The sequence below is a fragment of the Stegostoma tigrinum genome, chromosome 4 (genome assembly GCF_030684315.1).
Source record: "Stegostoma tigrinum isolate sSteTig4 chromosome 4, sSteTig4.hap1, whole genome shotgun sequence".
NCBI classification, from domain to species: Eukaryota; Metazoa; Chordata; class Chondrichthyes; order Orectolobiformes; family Stegostomatidae; genus Stegostoma; species Stegostoma tigrinum.
This window is the reverse complement of record NC_081357.1, coordinates 91997096-92019753: the sequence shown is the minus strand read 5'-3', so window position 1 is coordinate 92019753 and position 22658 is coordinate 91997096. Positions and strand designations below refer to the sequence as shown.

The 22658-nt window shown below is 39.3% G+C and overlaps 1 protein-coding gene across 1 annotated transcript in view; it reads left to right on the top strand.

Annotated features, from left to right (window-relative positions):
* Positions 1-21788, top strand: part of prim2 (DNA primase subunit 2) — a 165049-nt gene extending 143261 nt beyond the window's left edge. The window contains exons 10-13 of the mRNA XM_048531973.2: positions 115-241; positions 2035-2117; positions 13053-13121; positions 19690-21788. Coding sequence (XP_048387930.1) covers positions 115-241; positions 2035-2117; positions 13053-13121; positions 19690-19926 — 516 coding nt within the window. The 3' untranslated portion in view covers positions 19927-21788. The remainder of the gene's footprint in view (positions 1-114; positions 242-2034; positions 2118-13052; positions 13122-19689) is intronic.
* Positions 21789-22658: the final 870 nt, after the last annotated feature.

The following is a 22658-nucleotide window of genomic DNA, read 5'->3' as shown; positions in this document are numbered from 1 at the left end:
TCACAATTCAGTCATTTGTATTGTCCACCTTGTCCCAAATATGGGTGTTTTATTTGAGTATGTTGCATTGAATAATGAATAATGTGTACATTTCTATTCTGATTTGTTATCTAGTTTGATAAATTATACGCCTACAATATACGCCACAGTTTTGGAAAAGAAGGCAAGAGGACTGACTATACCCCATTTAGTTGCATGAAGATCATTCTGTCAAACCCGCCAAGTCAAGGCGATTATCACGGTAGGTTCACAAGTAGGTCACTGTCTGGTGCTGCTTGAATGGATCTTTGAAGATAGGAATAGAAAACATTGTTTGACTGGGTTGCCAACTATGGTGTTTGAGCATGCAGCCCCTGCAAGTCAGCGTTGTTCTGCTTCTGCTCCATTACACCTTTGGCTGTTTCTTGCTTCCAACTGAGGTCAGCCAAGGGGTTTTCACTCATCCTGCACTTTGCCATGCACTGTTTTATTGCTGGCATCATATTTGTTTGAGGTGGACACCATGACGATGTCTCTGGCACTTACACGAAACTCAGTAAAAACCTTAAGAGTCATGTGGTATCTATTAATTTTACTGACACTCAGCATTGTTTCTCTGGCAACTGATTCATTCATTTCTCATGACACATCAGTAATTTTCTTGCCTGCTAACCTGACATTGGGCTGAAGCAATAGTATGCATTGTTCTCGTCAAGTATTTCAATTTGTGCTCCAAATAGTATGGGTTTCCTAAAATATTATTAAGGGAGGCACGGTGACTCAGTGGTTAGCCGTGCTGCCTCACAGCACCAGGGACCCGGGTTCAATTCCACCCTCTGGCGACAGTCTGTGTGGAGTTTGCACGTTCTCCCCGTGTCTGCACGGGTTTCCTCCAGGTACTCCGGTTTCCTCCCAAAGTACAAAGATGTGCAGGTTAGGTTGCTTGGCTGTGCTAAATTGCCCGTGGTATTCAGGGGTGTGTAGCTTATGTGAGTTATAAGCAGATGGGTCTGGGTGGGATGCACCAAGGTTTGGTGTGGACTTGTTGGGCTGAAAGACCTGTTTCCACACTGTAGGGATTCTAAAACCATATGATGAGGACCTTTTAAGAGTATTACATAAAATTAGGTAATATGAAGTTGGAAGTAAGGTATTACCAAGAATTCAGGTTATATAATGTGCCAAAAAATAGGAGTAATTGGATTATTTTCATGTTGACAGGCTAGTGGGGTACTGCAAAGGGCAATGCTGGGGACTTCTATATACAACCTGTATCACTGACTTGTGTGATGGGACCAAATGTGATATTGTATAACCAACTTTGGGAGCTACTTTTTAAAAAAAAACTGTACTGTTAATTTTTTCATCTTACTCTAATCAGGGTAGATGCAAAATGACTACAATGGGAGCATCAAATTATACTGCATGAATAAAGTTTGTGATCAGTTGAGGCATTGCCCTGGACAATACAACCAATCAGAGATTTGCCAACTCATCATTTCCCTTTCTCATGTCTTGTAAGTTTTGAAACTTGGGTCTATTACATGCACCCTGATGAGTGCAAGACAACATTTCTTTCACAGCATGCCTCTATTTTTCAACAATGCTCGAGTTCTACATTACCAAGCAACTGTGTCAACTTTGCTAATGTTACAAAGTTAGGCAGGAAAGTAAGCAGTGGGAAGGATGTACAGAGACTCTGAAAATGTTTTGTTCTTTTGTCTCCAATTTTGTACCTCCTGCTGTTCATGAACCCTTGTGCTTCTCGTTCCCTTTATTTCAAAATGTTACATCCACCTTAACCACCAAATGCCCCATTTTCTGGAATTCATTATTTCAAAACCCTCTGTCTTGACTGTATGTAAGATCCAACTGTTGACCCTGTTTCTTAGTCATATCTCCTGTTGGCTGGTTTCTTTATTTTGACTACGCTTGACTGTGAAGCACCTTGGCAGTTTTGTTTGAGCCAGGCTGTAGGGTGGTCTGACGATTGAATATTAAATTAATATATAGCCCTCTACTGATAATTTTATTTCTATGTTACTCTGTTTTCAGGTTGTCCATTCCGTCACAGCGACATTGAACTTCTGAAGCAGAAACTACAGACCTATAAAATTGCTTCTGCAGGAATTACTCAGGTGAGAAGTTCCACTGTATGACCTCCAAGCCTCCTCATTTCTATTCATATCTGCTTCTTATTGCCATTTTCTGATCAATTGCTCAGAAGCAGCACACCATGTTGCAGAATTTTGAAAGTGAATCTTACAGACAAACTTTGTTCTTAAGATGTAGACGTCATTGGTAAGATCGACATTTATTACTCATCCCCATTTGTCCTTGAATGGAGTGGCTTGATTGGCCTTCTCGGCAGGTAGTTTTGTGAGCCTGCACCAGTTCAAAGTGGCAGATTTCCTTCCCTGAAAAGGCATTAGTCAAGCGGATGGTTTTTACTATAATCAGTGGTGATTGTGATGGTTACCGTTATTTGACACTAGCTTTTAAGTTGAATTTAAATTCTTCCAGCTCCCTTTGTTGGAAACCAACTTAAACTCTTACTTTGTCTCTTGTTACTCCACACACAATTCTCCCTCGTCTTGCTAGAATGTACATGTTGAATTTACCTTTAGTCCATAGTTCCCAGGGGCACCCCGTTGTTTTTGAGATATTATTGGAGAAAGAGAGCTAGATTACAACCCAAGGGAGAAGATACAAAATTGTACTTTTTGTAGTGGGTGGAATGGAAGGGATTGTTCTATAAATTGCTAAAATTGATCAAGACTCCTCTCTCTTAGATATATTTTTTGTCCAGTTATTTTGCTGAACCACATCTCTTGACTGTGAAGGATCTTCATAATGATCCAGTTGGGGTATTTATGTTGATAGGGTACTTAGAGAGAAACTGTTTCCTCAAGTGGGGCTGTCTGTATTAACATAGCTAGTTAGTCCACAACAAGCTTAAAATTTGAGCTATGTGGCTTTAGAAGTGATATATTAGGAAGCATTTTTTCCACACAAAAGGTTGTGGAAATGAAACCAATTGCTGTAAGAAATCTAGGACTGGAGGTCAATAGAAAATGTCAGTGCTGAGATTGATGGATATTTGTTAGGCAAAGATATTAAAAGTAACAAACCAAGGCAGGTAGTTGAAGTTGAGATGCAAATCAGCTGTGCAATAATGGATCAATGAAATAGGCTCAGGGGAGTAACATGCTTAGCCTTGTTTCTATATTCTGGCTACAGTTATTGGAAAGAATTAAGTTATGCAATTGCTTTATTTTCAGGAAAATAAATATAGCTCTGGAGCATAAGGGTGCAATTTGACACTGCAGTGATATTCCCGTTGTGACATATTCTGTCACTAATTGCCTCATGAAAAGGCACATCTGATCTTGAGAGCGCAGATGCTGTGAATCTTGAAGGAGAAAGTGTTGTGAATGGACAGCTGCTTCTTATAAATTCTGCTGCTGTGGTGATCCTGAAAAAGAATAAAGGGCTCAATCTTTCAAAAATAATAAGCAACAAGCCAACAAATCCCCAGTGTGTAACAAAGATGAAATGTTTTTCATCAGAAATTCCACAAGGAGTTCCTCACCTCCTTCCTTCCTTTTGCCCTTTCAGAAGTATTAAAAGCGTTGTGCTAGTTTATCTTTTAACAGCTGCCTCAACAGTTTGAATGAATTTCCATGTTGATTAATGCGTCTGGCTCTTGTCAAATTTTTCCTTCAATTTGGTTAATTAATTGCATAGTGCCAGTTTCAACCAGTCCAGTCTTAGTGTAGAAATGTAAATCAGATTACTCCAAGTCTTGGCACTGAGGAAAAAAAATTACTGATTTCAAATAATCTGGAGCTTGTTCAAAATCAAACTATACTATTGGAGGAGACTTATGTGGAGCATTAATGATGGAATCTAGACTGAGTGGTTGGTTCTTGTACTGTAAAATTCTCCATTTGTGTTTCTAGTGTTATTACTTGTGACTACAGTATGGTGCTCCTTTCATCTCCTACTTCTGCAGGAGTACAGTGTATCACTGTGATTCACTCATAAATTGGATATATAGGTTTGATCATATTCAAGATATCTTGCAAGTGTTGTTCTTCAGTGGGAGAGCAAAAACAACAAATTGAGCAGCATTTATCTATTTTGCTTCCTCTATCCTTACCCACTTTGAGTGAAATGTGTCATTTTTCAATGAGGGGAACAACTCAAAACTTGGTCCTCAGCTTGCCCAACTGAGTAAGATTGAATAATTGGACAGTGACCCAAAATGTTCAGCTTGGGAATCAATATTTTGATTGTAAATTTATATAGCTTTTACCAGTAGTAACTGTTTGTAGATATTTTTTATAATTTGTTTCTCTGCACTGTCAGCTCAGCTGATTTGGTTCCATTGTCACATTCAAGTCATAAACCTTTGTGTTCAAACACGTTAAGGCTTGGCTTTGCTGCATTTTCAGGAGTGCCATTTGATTGAGAACATAAACTAAATCTACTTGTACGGTTGGCCATTTTTTAAAACAAATGTTTTCACAGAAGGATAGATAGTTTTGACCAACATACGTTACCCCCTCAACCAGAAACACCAAAAAACAGATTAAATGCTATGAGAGTCAAATGTCATTTTTGAGATGATTTACTTGGAGTGAGTTACCCACAGATTCCACATCTAGGTATAAGTGTTGAACAGGTCAAGCTGCTTTTGTAGTAAGTACCAAAACAATATAGAAACAACCTTGAGATGTGTTCGCTGCAGTTAAGAAGGTTAAAAAAGCGTGATGGAAGTTTTCAAAGTATTAATGGGAAATGATAGTGTAAACTATTTGGAGACTCTAGGTTTGGAGGACAAGCCTAAAAATTAGAGCCCCACCTTTCAGGGGTGAAGTTGGGAAACATTTTTGCATTTTGTAAGTGTGAAACTCTCTCTTCTAATTGGCAGTTCATTCTATCCTTTTTCTAATTAACCTGATCATAGATATTATAACACAACAGGTTGTACTTGAACCTGAGTGTCTTGATCCAGGGACGGGGACACTATCACTGCGCTGCGAGAGGGCCTGGCAGTTTATTCTAGACTACTTGTTGGCTTTAAATCTGACATTAATGATGTATTAAAGGAGATTGATGTATTAAGGGAGGTATATAAAGCTAGTTTGCATAATCTCATCAAGTAGTGGAACTGGCTTTAGGGCCAAATGGTGATCTCCTGTTCCTTGTTTGTGTTACAGTGGATTCAGATAATTAGTCCCAGCTGGAGTAGGTGTATTTGCTGCGTGGTTTTTGATAGCTCTGACTGAGGCACTGATCTCAATGATTTTTTACTTACTTGTTTGAACACAGTGGCTCATTGTTTGAAGCGACAAATGTAACTGCTTTTGAGGGGGAATACACCATAAATGTAAATGAGAATAAAAGGAATATAATGATATGATGACAGGGTGACAAGATGACCGGTTTGACTGCCTTATATGACTTTGGGGTTCAGTTTAATGTTAATTGCAATTATAGACAAAGCTTTGAAAGAGTTAACCTAAAGTTTACCAGCCCACATTAGTTCTAAGACCTGTTCCACGTATAAATGTTTTACAGGTTTTCCAGAATTTACGTTTGTTGTAACAAGTACAAAATGCATGAAGTTTAATTTTAAAAAAGTGGTTTTCAGCTTCTCTACATTTGGATAGCAATCTGTGAGACTGGTTGCCTGGGACTGGTCTCTTGTTCTGTTGCTTGAAGTTTCCTTTGCATCTTCAATTCTTTGTCCTTTTGCAAGGCACCACAAAACCTTGGCCGTATTAACCCTTGCCAGCCATTTCCCCTCTGTGTGATCAAAGCCATCTTGAACTCTAATTAGCTTCATAATACATGAACAGTTTATGGTCAGTCTCAGTTCCTAATTTGAAAGTAATGGCCATCTTAGTGACATGAATCCCTGCTGTCTCTTCATTCATTCTTTAGCATGCTGATCATTTTACAGGGTCATCCCTTTAATTCTTTTCCCTGTTAGTTTACCATTTCCTTATCTTTGCCCAGTAAACAATTAGTACATCTGCTTAGAGTATGTGCTGCCACTTCCTAGTGATTAACCAGTTTATAGACCTGAATGTTCTCCAAATTCTTTCGATATCCTTGCTACAAGAACTGTGTGATTCCACAATAACTATTGATAGATAAAGTAGTTAGGGCCAAAAAAAATACAAACTAATGCACATAGGCCTATTCTGTACTATAACTTAATCATTTTTAAAACAAAGCTGTTTATTTGAAAAAGATAATAAAATGTGAGGCTGGATGAACACAGCAGGCCCAGCAGCATCTCAGGAGCACAAAAGCTGACGTTTCGGGCCTAGACCCTTCATCAGAGAGGGGGATGGGGTGAGGGTTCTGCAATAAATAGGGAGAGAGGGGGAGGCGGACTGAAGATGGAGAGAAAAGAAGATAGGTGGAGAGGAGAGTATAGGTGGGGAGTTAGGGAGAGGATAGGTCAGTCCAGACAAACCTGTCTCTGCCTCCCTAACCTGTTCTTCCTCTCACCCATCCCTTCCTCCCACCCCAAGCGGCACCTCCATCTCCTACCTACTAACCTCCTCCCACCTCCTTGACCTGTCCGTCTTCCCTGGACTGACCTATCCCCTCCCTACCTCCCCACCTATACTGTCCTCTCCACCTATCTTCTTTTCTGTCCATCTTCAGTCCGCCTCCCCCTCTCTCCCTATTTATTCCAGAACCCTCACGCCATCCCTCTCTCTGAAGGGTCTAGGCCCGAAACGTCAGCTTTTGTGCTCCTGAGATGCTGCTGGGCCTGCTGTGTTCATCCAGCCTCACATTTTATTACCTTGTATTCTCCAGCATCTGCAGTTCCCATTATCACTGTTTATTTGAATAAATCAATTTTACCTCAAAGCATTTTCACGTCAGCCTAAGTTAATGATAGCTTGAGCCATGAAACAGTTGACATATGATCATAGATTGATGCCCTTACTTCTCACCTTGCCATACAGCTTCCTTTCCTATAGAAAGAAAGCTCTTTTACACCTGATCATAATTAAAGAAATTAAAATTTAATTCTTCACTTGCTTAATCAAGTCAAAATGATTAATTACTGAAAAATAATTCAATCCCCCAGCCTATTACAGTTCTGCAAGTTGTTGTGAAATTCTGGAAACAGGAAATTAAAATTCAACTTTGAAGACAGGCTTCGAGATTTTGTTTCATGGTGAGTTTGTGGCTTTGATTACTGTTGCATCTGACAAGGGATTAGCATTCCAAAATTTAAAACTAGGTTGAAACTCTGTTCCACAAATTGTTTAATAGGAAATATCACTTTGAAACACTTTCTATAGTCCCCAACAGAAACTATATTAATTAAGTGATACTGGATATCTGTTCTTCAAATTGTTGGCAGATTCACACATTAGAAATGATGAATATCATTCAACGTATTTTATCTTTTCAGCAAAACCTGGATCCATTTCTTTTGCTAAATTGCTACATTTTAGAAATGAGTGAATTAGTTTGAACTCGATGTCACATTTTCACCGATTCTCATCCTTAGCCTTTCATTTCTGTCTTCTCACCCGATCTCTCAAATTACCTCTTACAATGTTGACTTTAACAATAGGTAGCAATATGAGTGATTAATGATTTCTTGATATGTAAAACATGAAATCCAGCTTTGCGTTATCTTGTGCATTAAAAGTAAATGCATTATGAATTATTAACTGCATGCTCCAGTACTGGACAATATATGTGAGACTTGTAAACAGCATGGATAGAACAGTTGCCGACTCCTTTTCTGAAAATTCACATAGGGAATGGCAGGTATTATTATTGGGCTACAGTCTTGACAGAATAATTATCATTTACGTCAGGTGTTCTCTGGCAACAATATCAAATTTGATACCCAATGGCTGGATTGCTGACAGCACTGCAGAATAAGCTGCGTTCAGACAGGTCCCAGCCAATCTGGAGGTGGCAAACCTCTCAAAGCCCATTGAGGTCTTGTATAATGAGGATACCCATCCATATCTGTAATTGTCAAAGTCATTTTATTTCTTGCCAGTTTTATTCTCCCTACCACCTTTCTTGCTCTTGTTCTGTCATTAGGTGTTGGGTCAGGCCAGGTTTTGCAATGATCGGAACAGTTAGGCTAACAACACTCAGCATTACAATGAGCTAAAGCGAAGGGCAACCTCTGGTCTACATGTTGCCCAGTTAAATGCAAAATTGTAACACTGTACTCAAATATTTTAAGACCACCCCACTGGGTCTGCTGTGACAATTCTTGCTGATAGTCTCAGCTTTGAGATCAGTAGAATACTGTGAATCACTGAACTTGCCCATTACTTCCACACCCAAATCACAGAATTTACATAGTGCAGAAGGAGACCATTCAGCTCATCGTGTCAGCCTTGGATTTCTGAGCATATTAGCATGGTGCCAATCTCCTGCCTTTTCCCTGTAACCCTGCGCATTGTTTCTACTTAAATAATCACCCCATGCACCTTTGAATGCCTCAGTTGAATCAGCCTCCACCCTATTTCCAGACAGTGCATTCCAGACCCTACCTACTCACTGTTAAAGTTTTTATCAACTCACCTCACATTTCGTTCTGTTGCAAAACATTTGAAAATTGTCGCCCCTGGTTCTTGATCTATTTCTGAATGGGATCATTTTCTCTCTGTCCTGATCCCTCACGATTTTGGAGATTTCTGTCAATTCCCCTTTTAACTTTCTCCTCTCCAAGGAAAGCAATCCCACCTCTCATTCTTAAAAACCTATTCAGCATTCTTTCCAACTCATTTGCATCCTTCCGATAACATGACTCCCAGAATTGTACACAGTACTCCAGCTGAAGTCTAACCAATGTTTTGCATAAGCTGTGAAGCTCAATGTGCTGTGTGCTTTATTAACTGCTCTCTCGACCTGTCTTGCCATCTTTAATGACGTATGTACATATACTCTCAAGCCCCTCTGCTACTGCACACTTTTTATACTGATTTTCCATATTCAAAATTTCATCACCTTTCATTGTCTTTATTGATTAGTCCGTTGAGTTTTGGTGTTGTTGGGGGGGGTGATGGTGGAGCTTTCATGTTTCAGCTGTACAGGATATTGGTTAGGGCACTTTAGGAATACAGTGTTCACTTCTGGTTTCCCTGCTGTAGGAAAGATGTTATGAAACTTGAAAGGGTTCAGAAAAGATTTACAAGGATGTTGCCAGGGTTGGAGGATATGAGCTGTAGAGTCAGGCTGAATAGGATGGGGCTGTTTTCCCTGGAGGGTCAGAGGTTGAGGGGTGACCTTTATAGAGGTTTATAAAATCATGACAGGCATGGATAAGATGAATAGCCACGGTTTCTTCCCCAGGTCAGGGGTGTACAAAACTAGATGGCTTAACTTTAAGGTAAGATGGGAAACATTTAAAAGGGACCCAAGGGACAACTTTTTTCACGCTACGTGTGTGTGCGCGTGTGTGTGCGTGCGTGACGTTGGTACAATTACAACATTTAAAAGGCAGCCAGATGCGTACGTGACTGGGAAAGGTTTAGAGGGATATGGGCCAAATGCTGGCAAATAGAACTAGGTCAGACTGGGATCACTGGTTGGCATGGATAAGTTGGACTGAAGGGTCTCTTTCCATGCAGTTTAACTCTGACTGTATAACTCATCAGGTCATGGTGAATTATCAACTTCAAGTATTGACAGCTTGTCTAATACCACCTGCTTTATGAATTTTGAGCACTTCTAGTATCTGTCACCTTGTCCTGGGAAACAGCTGCCCTATAGGTAAAGACAGATGCAAAATATTAAATCGCCACCTCAGCCATGCCTGTTGCTTCCATGTGAAAATCCACTTCTTGGTCCCTAAATAGCACTTTGTTTGCCACTCTTTTTCCATTTACTTAGAAGGCTGTGGGATTTCCTTTAATGTTCACTGCTACCCTTCTTTCTTTAATCTCTCTTTGGTTCTCCTATTTGATTTTTCAACCACCACCACCACCCCCCCCGTCCCAAAAACCTGTGATCCTTCTGAATTCAGAAAAATACTGTCAAAATGAGGGCTGGGGCACTCAAGAATAAAATATTAGATGCTGTGATGTGACCATTTGTCAGTGCTATGGCAGCCATTAATTTTAAGTGTGGAGTTTCATCCCTTCAGAAAAGTTAGAGAAGAAAATTAGAATTGGAGATTATTTTTAAATCTTACTTTTCTATCTTTGCCCTATCTGCACTAATCCTACATGTCTTCCACAACTTAATCTAACATGTTCCTGGCCTATGTATCCCGATTTAGGTGCTATACCTCGCTGAACACAAATACATCAGAACTGACAACAAGACTCCTAAGACCACTGGGAATTATAGTAGCACACAAGCCCACAATCACTTTACGACAAATGCTCACAAGCATTAAAGATCCCATTCCCACAATGTGCAGAACTAATGTAGTTTACAAAATACCATGCAACAACTGCCACAAACATTACATCGGACAGACAGGAAGGAAACTGGCCATCAGAATACACGAACATCAGCTAGCAGCCAAACAACGTGACGAACTTCCCCTCATTGTCCGAGTGTACTGATATTAAGGCCATCAGTTTAACTGGGACAACGTAACTATGGTATCCCAAGCCAAACATTAGACACACATGGGAATTCCTAGAAGCATCATTCTCAACATATAATGCAATCAACAAACATATAGATTGGACCCCTTATGCAAACCCATACAAAACAAAACAGGAAATGACACTACTCACCATAACAGACTGGACGGCATAAATTCTAAGTGGAGTAGAACAACATTGCTTCCAGTAATGTGACAATCACCGTTGTTTTAATGATAATGGATCGGAGATATATATTGGGCAGGACAGCAGCAGGAACTCACCTGTTCTTTCTGATAGTGGCCGTGGAATCTTGTACATCCAGCTATGATAACTGGTGGAACCTCTCAGAAAGTTGACTCATTTGATTTTGCCTCATTATCTCAGTTCTGCAATCAGTTTATCCATGTTCAAGTAGACCACAGTGAACAACGGGAATTTCCAAGACTTTTCCCAAATGGGCACCCAAAAAATGCTTGAGGGGGAAAAAGACATTTTCTTCAGACAGAATTTACATACAAGAGGAAGAACCAGGTATAGAATGGGTTGCACTCTGAATACGCTGACTGCTCAGTTCTACTTTGAGTGAGCACCCACCTTCTAGGCAAGATGTATTCAAATCATGCAAATTCTCTTGCTCTTCCTTCAGTATAGAATGTTTCAAACTTTTGTTTATAACACAGCCCTACTGTATAAAATGAATGAGTCTTGAAATGACTGTTGACATTTATGCCTCCCTGCATTTTAAATCCAGAGGTGTTGATGGCAATGCAGTGTTTGTGTTTTAATTTAGCAGCACAACCCACAGCCCAAGAACTGTCTTCAGGGCATTAACATAACATGGAACACAGAGTGGTGTGGAATATATTTTACTTTACCTTCAATTTATTAAATACAAAACAATGGCAGATATTATTGCTCTCGTGGGCGTTTGACATACTATGTTATGATGGATTTTACTTGGTTGCTACCTTACATAAGAAGGAGAGAATGTACAGGTCAAATGTTTAAAGAATTTGACAGATGTGGGCATCTGTATTGACTGATGTTAGATTAAAACCTTTCCATTATTTTAAGGACACCTGTTGGAGGGGCTCACAATAATATTGAAATCAAAAGGATGAGATTTTGCCTAGCTTTAACAATGTCATTACTGTGATCTCCTGCTAAGTGACATCGTCCAAGACACCTGCCAATATCTATGTATTGATATTCAGCAACAACTACCAGGGAGTTTGAAATTCCAAGACTGCTTGCATTTAAGTGTGCAACCGTCACAAATAACAGACATCAAATGTTCAGAATTTTGAACATGGATGGTTATCTTCTCATTTTGCCAATTTGGAGCTGATGTAATTGGTGCCGAGTGAGTGAAAATTCTGTTTATGGAGCATAATAAAAGAAAAGTTTTACAGACCCCAGCAGGTACTGCAGAAAATCAATAAGAATGGCAGTTTATACAAAGGCAAATAGATTAAATTTAGCTCGAATTAGGCATCAGAATGCATAACAATACCTGCAGTGACACTGCTAATAGCTGCTCAGACTGGGGCCGTTCATTTCCTTGTCCTACTTAGCTTTTGTGACGGTGTAGATATTAAAGTTATAGGAATAGCAGAAATCTCACGTGATATTCCATTTATCTGCTGTCTCCACTAGATTAAATGCTGCCCGTTGTAGATGGATTTCAGTTCCAAGGAACAATGTGTCCGAAGAAGTTTAAACATAGAACGGAGAAGGTAGGAGCGGGAGGAGGCCATTCAGCCCTTCGAATCTGCTCTGCCGTTTTAACGATCATGGATGATGGTCCATCTCAATAGTCTAAGACTGCTTTCTGCCAGTTCCCTTTGACCCCATTCGCCCCAAGTGCTATACCCAATTGCCTCTTGAATACATTCAGTGTTTTGGCATCAACTGCTTCTTGTGGTCCTGAATTTCACAGGCTCACCACTCTCTTTGGGTGAAGAAATGCCATCTGCTCTCCAAGTGTGCAGATAATACCAAATTGTGGGGAGGGCATACTGTGACAAGGATGCAGAGATCCTTCAGCATGATCTCAACAGGTTGGGGGAATGGGCAAATCAATGGCAGATGCAAGACAATGGGGTCCCAGCACTGATCACTGTGGCACCCCACTAGTTACTGCCTGCCAATTTGAAAAGGACCGATTAATTCCTACTCATTGTTTCCTCTCTGACATCCAGTTTCCTGTCCATTTCAATACGCTTCCACCAATACACTTAATCTTGCAAATTAATCTCTTATGTGGGACTTTGTAAGGTGCTTCCTGATTGTTGCATTATTGGACCAATGTACCTGTATGTTTTGTCTTACTAGTTGTGAGTGTTCTGGCCACAGTGACACTAGGGATTTTAAATATCTATTATTGCTATCTATTAATTTAGAAATTGGATGAGCTAAGATTTCTGAACAAGTCTCTTTCTTTTTCTTTTTCTTCCATTACAGATTCTGGATTTAGTCAAGGGGATGCATTACCAGCTGGCCTGTCAGAAATACTTTGAGCTAACCCACAATGTAAGGACACATTTAATTTGCACTGCACAGTAATGAGAGTGGCTTTGTCAGCCTTGAAGTGACTGGAACTGGTATATGAAAGTTGCCATCTCAGAAGAATAATTGCAACCATTATTAGCTGTCGTGATTTGTTAAGTTTACGGTCTTATTACCGAGACACGATTCCTTGTGTTTAGTATTTTGCAGCAATACTTTATATTTTGGGCATTTTTTGGGGGATGTAGCAAATAAGAAATTGAACACTTAAAGGTCATAATACATTAATTAGGCCTATACTTCCCTTTCAAGGAATTAAAACTGCAATTATTTATGCTACTTACTATCGGCCATGATTAAATGTTATATTAGGTAAGGATATGATTGAAAATTGATTGTGAATCAATTCTTGTGGGCAGTAGAAGTGCTGTTTGAGTAGGTGAATTGACACTTTGCCATTTAAGGATTGTGCATGTAGTCCATCTGTGTGTAATTTGTTCAAATGTTTTATTGTTTTTGCTGGTATGAAACGTGAGCATTGCTGACTAAAAATAGCGTTGGAGATTTTCATCTTTCAGTCTTCAGGCCTGATGCAAGAATGCCAAATTTCACAGAAAGTTACAACTTTTAGTGTCTCAGAAGAGGGTGCTGATTGGCTCACAGGTTGATTCTGGTTATAGTGTAGTCATTTTTTTAAATTCAACAGGAGATGAATGTCTGGATATGTTCCTTTCTCTTGCAGAGGACAAGTTCCTACATTTGTATAAATGTATCTGGAAATGTAAGAGAGCCACACTGGGGGGACATTAGTGCCCTTGCATTCTCTATGGAAATACCTTGACCAATCTGTATTGATTTGGCAACCAATTTGCACCTTTTACTCATGGAGTATAAGTTATTGTTCCTTTTGAAATTTGGCATTCTTGTACTCTCCTGATAAGTGTAAACCAAAATGCTTCAACAGCATGTATTTCTTTACAGCACTACTCGCATATAATTGAGATTTATCCCCCCCAGGAACCATGCAGAATTGTTCTTTACTATGAGGTAAAGCAGCATACCAAAGTATTGTAAAGTAACAAAACAACATTAATATTCTCCGCTGCAGGCCTGACCATTTTCTCAGCACCATTTTCCTGTTGAATGTGATTTTCTGGAGTTCCTCCCTCTCTTCAGTTTCCTGATTTGCAGTTGCAGTTTACAGAGTCGTAGAGATATACAACATGGAAACGGACAGTTTGGCCCTACTCATCCATACCAACAAGATATCCTAAATAAATCTAACCCCAACATTGGCCCATATCCCTTTAAACACTCCTTATTCATATATCCATCTCGATGCCTTTTAAATGTTGTAATTGTACCAGCCTCCACCACTTCCTGTAGCAGCTCATTCCAAACGTGCCCCATCCTGTGTATGAAAAAGTTGCCCCTTAGGTCCCTTTTAAATCTTTCCCCACTCACTCAAGCCTGTGTTTTCTTGTTTTAGACTCCCCAACCCCAGGTGAAGACCTTGTCAATTTATCCTATCCTTGCCTCTCATGACTTTATAAACCTCTGTTGAAGTTCCAGTCTATTCAGCCTCTCCCTATATCTCAAAGCCAACATTCTTGTAAATCTTTTCTGAACCCATTCAAGTTTCACAACATCTTTCCTATAACAGGGAAACCAGAATACTGGAATGTTGCTTTTATTCTCTATAATGAAGACCAATGGTAACTTTTTTTTCCATTACTAACTTCCCTGACACTCCTTTTATAGAACCAATGCTTATTTTGTCAATGCTTTCCTTTTTCAGTTTCGATAGAGGCTCTTGCAACTTGTTTTCATGGGTTGAATTTCGCCAGAAATTGGCTGTGTCATTTTTGTTGAGTTTCATGGAGGGTTTCTGTCCAAGGCTGATCAAGTTTCATCATGCAATTGTCCCAAACCTGCCTCATTAATCCTGTGCCATGCTATTTAATTCTCCCGTTCATCATTGGCAGATGTTTTTACCACTGCCAGGATTTCTCAGAATCATGGCAATGGCGTCTATTGAACCTCAACCCTGCACCTGATCAACCACAAACCCGTGTTTCTCAGGGCACATAGGTGGCACAGCTAATACTTCCCTGAACTTTTCTACATCTTTCACTGTTTAAGCACCAAACTACACAGCTTACTTGTCTGCAGGGTAATTAGGTAGGATGTAGCTATTGTCACTGTTGCATTTCCTGTAATGGTCACTATTGTATGTCCACATACATCTGGCCGCTCAAACATAGCAGGAAGAAAGTTCTTAAGGGTATAGGCATCATGGTGGCTCCCCTGGTTCCTATGTGGAATTCTAAACTGTGTCACTGCTGATCACAGATAACTGCGCATTGATGAACTGGAACAATCTTACGTAGATTAAGGCAGCTGTGTATAGACCTGTCAACATGATGTGAACAGTATATAGTACCCTGCACCTAGAGAGTCAACTATATTGGTGAAGCCTCCTGTCTACTGCAGCACAGATCTCATTACAGGGAATCAAAATAAACCAGTGCAATCTGGCACAATTGCATCAGCGATGGCCGTAATACATTTGTGGGTGGGCAATCCCCCGTAGGTGCCCTTGCAGGTATCATGTTGCATAGAAGTTCAACACAGCTGTCACGTTGTTGGCCCCTGGGAAATGATCCACTCCTTCAGGTAGCAGGTCCTGTTTCAGCAGCACAGTGTCCCAGGACATCCTCATCTGCACTTTTGCTGTATCACTGCATCTCATTGATCTTCAGGAAATAGCATTGAGAGCAATAGAATTTGAACCTCCTGTGCATCTTGAAGGGATCTTCAGCTGCAACCTCTTCATGTGGACTAAAAACAAATGCTGGAGATCACAGCAGGTCAGGCAGCATCCATGGAGAGAGAGCAAGCTAATGTTTCAAGTCTAGATCACTCTATCAGCATCAGAAGAGTCATCTAGACTTAAAACATTAGCTTGCTGTCTCTATCTCTGTCTCCTATGGATGTTGCCTGATGCGCTATGATCTCCAACATTTGTTGTTTTCAGTACAGATTCCAGCATCTGCAGCGATTTGCTCCTGTTCATGTGCACATTGTTTAGCATCAGCTGGAGGCTACTTGTGGTCCTAGGCTTCCTAGTGTGTGCCTCCCTCCATTTCTTTGTACAGCAACAGGAACAATAATAACAAAACTAAGAATTTTTTCTGACAGAAATTTAAAGATTTTTGAGAGATGTCCTGGCAAAATGCCCAATGTAATTAAAAATGCAATTCTTGTCAGAATTGGCTTCTGTTAAGTAAAATTTCTGAAATAGTACAATTGGATTTTGTTATGGAGACTTTAGCTAGGAATGTTTCATGTGCTGTTTTAATGGTCAGGCAGTGGATCAGCACCTCTGGAACATAGTGACCTTTTCAAGTTTTGATCATTGGAGGCTTTTGTTTATTTAACTATATTACTTTAACCCAATATTCATTTATGAAGAAATTGATGATAATTCTGTATTATTTGAGCTGGGATATTTAGTGTCTCAACACAAAAGGTGGCCATTCAATCCAGTATAGTTGTGCCTGCTTTTTACAAGATATTTCGATCAATCTCACTCTCCTGCTCTGCAGGTTTTTCAACTATAAATTATTTCCCTTTGAAAGTCACTTGAATCTGCTTGTACTATTCTTTCACACATTGCTTGTGAGAACTTGACTATATGTCAAACAATTGCTTTGCACTTCATCTTTAGCTGTGGTGACTAGTGTAAGCTCTCCAATATAATGTTCAATGACTATTCTTTTCCCAGGATTGGGGAGTAGAAAAATAGAGAGCTTAGGTTTAAGGTGAGAGGGGAAAGATTTGAAGGGGTCCTCAGGGGCAGCCTTTTTGTGCAGAGGGTCTGAAGTATAGAATGAGCTGCCAGAGGAAGTATGGAGGCTGGTACAATTACAACATTTAAAAGGCATATGGATGGGTACGTGAATAGGAAGGGTTTAGAAGGATATGGGCCAAATGCTGGCAAATGAGATGAATTTAGGGTATCTGGTCGGCATGGACGAGTTGGACCAAAGGGTCTGTTTCCATGCTGTATGACTCTGCCTTTATGACTGTAATTTGGCTGCACTCTTGCTTCTCCTTTGGTGTGAAGACAAGCACACTATGCTAACCAGGTTGATCGTCTCGGTGTTTTGTCCAGCCTGTTAATCTTTGGATTAGAGTCACCTCGGGCAGATGTGTTTGTGCTCCTTGTCAAGACACTAGTACATAGTATAAGCTTCGCCTGCAGTGTGCATGACGATGCACCATAAACTTTGTTCACTAGACAGACCTACTGGCCTTCATCCCCAGGTTTGCTTTTGATATCTACCGAAGGCTACACTTGACTTGCCTTGATGATTCTTGTATATGTCTTAGTGTGCTGACAGTACAAGTGAATTTATCCATTGACAGGTTCTGTCATGGATTGAAACCTTGGACTTGAGGCTTCCCTGAAGCAACTTGATACTTTGCTTCAGTTTTTTTGTGCTGAACTGAGTTAAAGTTGTTATATGCATTGTAGAACAAGTCATGCTATACTGCAATTCTAGCTTTGCACTGACAGTTGGTGCACAGTCATTGGCTAGTAGGAAGTTGTAGAATATGTCCTTGAAGACTTTGATCTTTGTCTGGAGCCACCTTGGATTTAGCAGCTTCCTGACTGTATGATATGTAATTGTAATGCCAGATCACTATCGGGGAAGGCATCGGAGAGTATCAGTAGAAAAACATGCTGAAGAAATTTGCTGTGAACACACAATTTGTGTTTAATCAAATTTGTGACTAACAGTGGATTAGAAAACTTGACATTGTCCAGTACATGACAAGGATGTAATTGTTGAACTGTCAAACCATTGCATTGAATTATTTAGAACAGTTGAATTTCTTCATTAGCTTCCAAAGACACTCGTGGCTGATTGTGCCATTTTAGCACATGTGTTAAGAAATTCATGTCCCGTTCTTGTAATTTCTTTTGGATCTGTCTAACTTGAGAAATCACGTTACTGATTACTCAAACATTTTTGAAACAGCATTGACTCTGGCAGCAGATGCTGATTGAGATATTGCACAAAGTAGTTTGGAAGAATTCTAGTGAAGATTTTGACAGCAATGGCAAGAAGTAAGATTTCTCAGTGCCATAAAATTAATGCATTGCTTTCCACTTGTGGCAGTGGCTAATGGAAACATCATTGTATTTCTGCAGGTTGGTTTCTTGCTCCTACAGAGGCTGAGAAAGTTCAGTGAACGTCTTAACCAGGCAATGACCCTCTAGCCTCATAGACTTTAGCTGGGATAGTGTCAGTTCTTGGAGCTTTGCCATTTAAACACAAGTTTAATTACATTTGTGTTTCTAACAGCACAGGACAGTTATCGAAAGAGCACTTGACAGCATACAGTACTGTGGCAGTTTTTTGATTGCTTCTTTATTGATGGACAAAGACCAATTGAGGACTTGATGATAAGAGTTTTATACTTCTTTCTAGAGTTTAAGCCATTTCTGTCAACAGCATTGTCCTGTCTTTGATTTAGTTGACTTGTCCTCAAGGTGATGGTTCTCAGTAAGTCATTTCTGGATTACTTCATTGTTCTCATCAATCTTGATGCTGAAGAAAGATTAAGGGAGGTTGCCAAGTCATCCTCAATGCAGTGAAGTTAATTTTCATTGTATGCAGACAATTTTCAGATTTTTCTGGGAGATTCCTTCTTGACCACCTGTTTGAGCCTCGAGACATGGAGAAGCTTCTGGATCTTCAATGGGCTTCAAGGGAAAAATATTGCTCCTAATAGGCAGGACCATTGCACCCTTTGGTGTATCACCCCTGTGGCTCCAGGGATCTGTTTGCATGCAACAGTGGCCACATCTCAGTACGTTACACTGCCACATTTGCCAGCACGGCGGCATCTCCAATACAGAAATTACTTTTGTTTAAACACTTTGTGACATCTTAAATTGATGGACACGGTTATATAAATGCAAATTTTTGTCTTTTAGTTGGAAGTTGTAGTTTTAGCTTTGACTCCTTACATATCAGCTTACATTTTCCCAGTGTAATTGAACTTTTGTTTTAAGGGATTGATTAGAATATTGAGGTCATATACTGCTGCTGTAACAGCTTGATGCAAATTGATCTGTTCAAGTTTGAATTAAAATCTCATTTGAATGTGCTGTCATTCTACAAGTCCATTGCCTGTAAATTGTTGCTTTTCACATTTTATGCAGAGTAAATAAGGCTGAAAGAATTTATTAGCTCATTCAAAGCATTATTTAACAAAACTTATTTTGCTTCATTTCAGAATAATTTGAACTAATGTGCCATCATTTTCAGTTTTCTTTTGAAAATGGTTAATCTAACTCTACTCATTATGATTTCCTCATTGAGTTTTTTTTAAGCAACATTTTAAAATTTGGTTTTCATAAAACACATTATGGAAATTCTAACCTTCTACGGTTCTTGACCTGTTTAATGACTTGGCATGTAGGACAAGTGTTTTCATTTTGAAATTTATGCTGCAAGTGATGATGTACAATTTAAAGCTGTCAAATTTCATTAGTTTGTTTTACTCTGCTTTTTAGATTGACGAAGTTGGATTTTCCCTAACTCATCCAAATCAGTATTTCAATGAGAGCCAGAAGCTCCTGAATAGCAGCCGAGATATCAAGAGAGAGTCCAGCCAGCCAGACAATTCTCAGTGGAGCCAAGGCAGCCAGGCTACAGGAGGCATGAGTACCTCTGTCTCTAAACCCACGAGCCAGGTGTTGTCAGCTGACATGGATGGTTTGGAAGAGCTTCTCAGTGAAGGATACGTCTAGTGATTATTAATGACTTTGGTATCCAACGATATGCATTGTGGGTTTTTGCAGTTCCTAAAATGATTCTTCCATATTATTGTCTTCCGTTTATTTCTCCCCTTCAGGGAGTAAACTTCAGAAAATTTGGATGCTTTCCAGAACAGCCTGTAAACACATATGTGAACTTGTTTGGAATATTATCATCAAGAAAAACCCACAAGTCATGTATTGTTATAGTTATCGTGGCTTATACATATTGTGCCGGCAACTAGGAATGAATTGGGAATAGTTAACGTGATGCAAGGTATAGTGTTTTACATTGGTTCCGCCTTAGTTTTACATTTACGAAGAGGTGTAAAATATTTTAGTGCAGTGTCTTAATACTTTGCCACTTTCGGATACTTTTACAAAGCCTAAAATAAGAAAAGAAATTTTCAGCCCAGCCCGCTGAAATTTAGTGAATACTTTGGTCAGATGCTACCGACTACGCAATACCAATCACGCTCCATCTTCTCCACTAATCTATATCATCACAATGCAATTGTGTTGTGATGGCTTCACCATCATTAGCTAATAATATAGGCTCCATTGAATTCTTATGTGATCTGTTCTTTTTGCCCATCAGATGAAGTGAATGTATATTGTATAACGTTGTGTATCATATGTACTGATTGGCAGCAAATGATATTATTTCAATTTTAATATTCACTTTGTGTGTTCAGCTTTGAATATTGATAATAAATTAGCGGAAAAACAAGTTTCTAGAAGACCTTATTTTTCTTCCAAACTTAAACCAATGTATTTTTACAATTAGAAGCATAATTTCAAAACAATCTGCAAAAGTCAAGTTGATTTGAAGTGCTCTGTTTGTAGCTAGTGGATTCACGCCAGCCTTTGGTGTGAGAAAGCACACAATCAGTATTGTGCTGAATGATTGCAGGTTTGATGGAAACAAATGTTTTTGTTTTACAGATGTGTTGTTCATAGAATGACTTCTATAATTTACTTTGTGAATGGCTGTGTCTAATGAAAGGTGTCTGCTGATTATCTGATATATGGTCTCCATTGACTAAGTGAAGCACAATATCAGCATAGTCTAAAAGTACTGCAATGACCTTGATTTTGAGTTTTCCTCATGTGCCACTTCTGAAGACCACACTGTGGTAACCATGAATATCAGAAATAGGCAAATTGTATTAACTCATTGCTGGAAGTCTTGGAATACACTTAGGTCGTGAAATTAAGTTAAATGTTGTAGTCGTGAGTTTATTATTGATGGTGTCCTAAACTATTGCAGTTCTCCCCATCTATGCGGGAAGAAACTGTCAATGCATTCTGAGATCAGCACTGAAAGATAAATTCCAGAGAACGCTGCATGATGGCTTCAAGAATCAAATGCTGTGAACCTTAATGTAGCCAATAAAAGTTGTGAATACTCCAATTTGTTTAAAACTGACTTGCAATAAACAAACATACAATTTATTTTGGACCCTTGAGAAAATTCATTTACTGTGTGATCGATGAAGAACAGCTAGTATGAACCTGTTTTTAGACCCAGCTTTTCCTCACATCTGGTGTTCCTCTTGGAGAGTTTCATGATTTTTCCCTTCTATAAAATGATTTTTTTGTTAGAAACTGTGCTTTTTCCTCCCTGTGCCAGTGTCTGTTGCAACACTACTTGTGACTGTATGTACAACATCCTTATGCTGTGTTTCTTCTCTCAATTGTTTCTCCTTGCTCTTTTTTAGCATGATACCACACTAGCAATGGGATTTTGAAGGATTAAAGCCTTAAAAACAGAGTTAAAATTATTTTTATACATACAACGAATCTCTTGGTTTCATTAATTTTTAAGAACTTTGTAAAATTATGCTCAAAAGTTGTTCATGTAAAAGCAAAATAAATTCTTTTTTCCTAGTGAATGCCAGTTTTTTCTAAATTTATTTTGCGTTACAGTGGATTGTTTATGTTGTAAGGAGTTAGTATGTACAGATTTCATAGATTTTCATAGAATTCCTACAGTGTGGAAGCAGACTGTTCAGTCCTTTGAGTCCACACTGACCCTCCAAAGAATTTCTCTGGATGTGTTTACGGGTTTCAGATTACATTTCTAGCATTTTGAGATAAATGCAAACCATTATATACGTGAATGTAATATTTTAAAATGGATATAAATTTTCTTACGAAGCAATGGAAGATGCAGATGTTTAATGTAAATTATTCTTTAGTTGCGCAATCTCTCTGGACCCCATGTAGTCACCTAGCGTCAGGTCAAATATGGACAAGGAAATTTACTGATTGTCATATACCACCCACCCCTCAGCTCATGTTAGAGCATTACTTGGAGGAAGCACTGAAGATACCAAAGGCACACAGCATATTTGGATGGGGAAGTCAAATCTGTCACTGAATGGCTCGGCAGCACTGCAACTAATTGTGTTGAGCAAGTTCTAAAGGACACTACCTCTTGACTTTGTTTGCTGCAATTGGTAAGGGAACTAACAAAAGGTAAAAAGATGCTTGACCTCATCTTCAGTCTGCCTTACACAGCAGTGAGTTTTGAGAAGATTTGTAGCTCAGGTTGAGGTTCTGGATGTGAGTTTGCTCGCTGAGCTGGAAGGTTAGTTTTCAGACGTTTCGTCACCATTCTAGGTAACATCATTAGTGAGCCTCCGACGAAGCGCTGGTGTTATGTCCCGCTTTCTATTTACACAGCAGTACCTGTCCATGACACTATTGGTAGGAGTGACCAC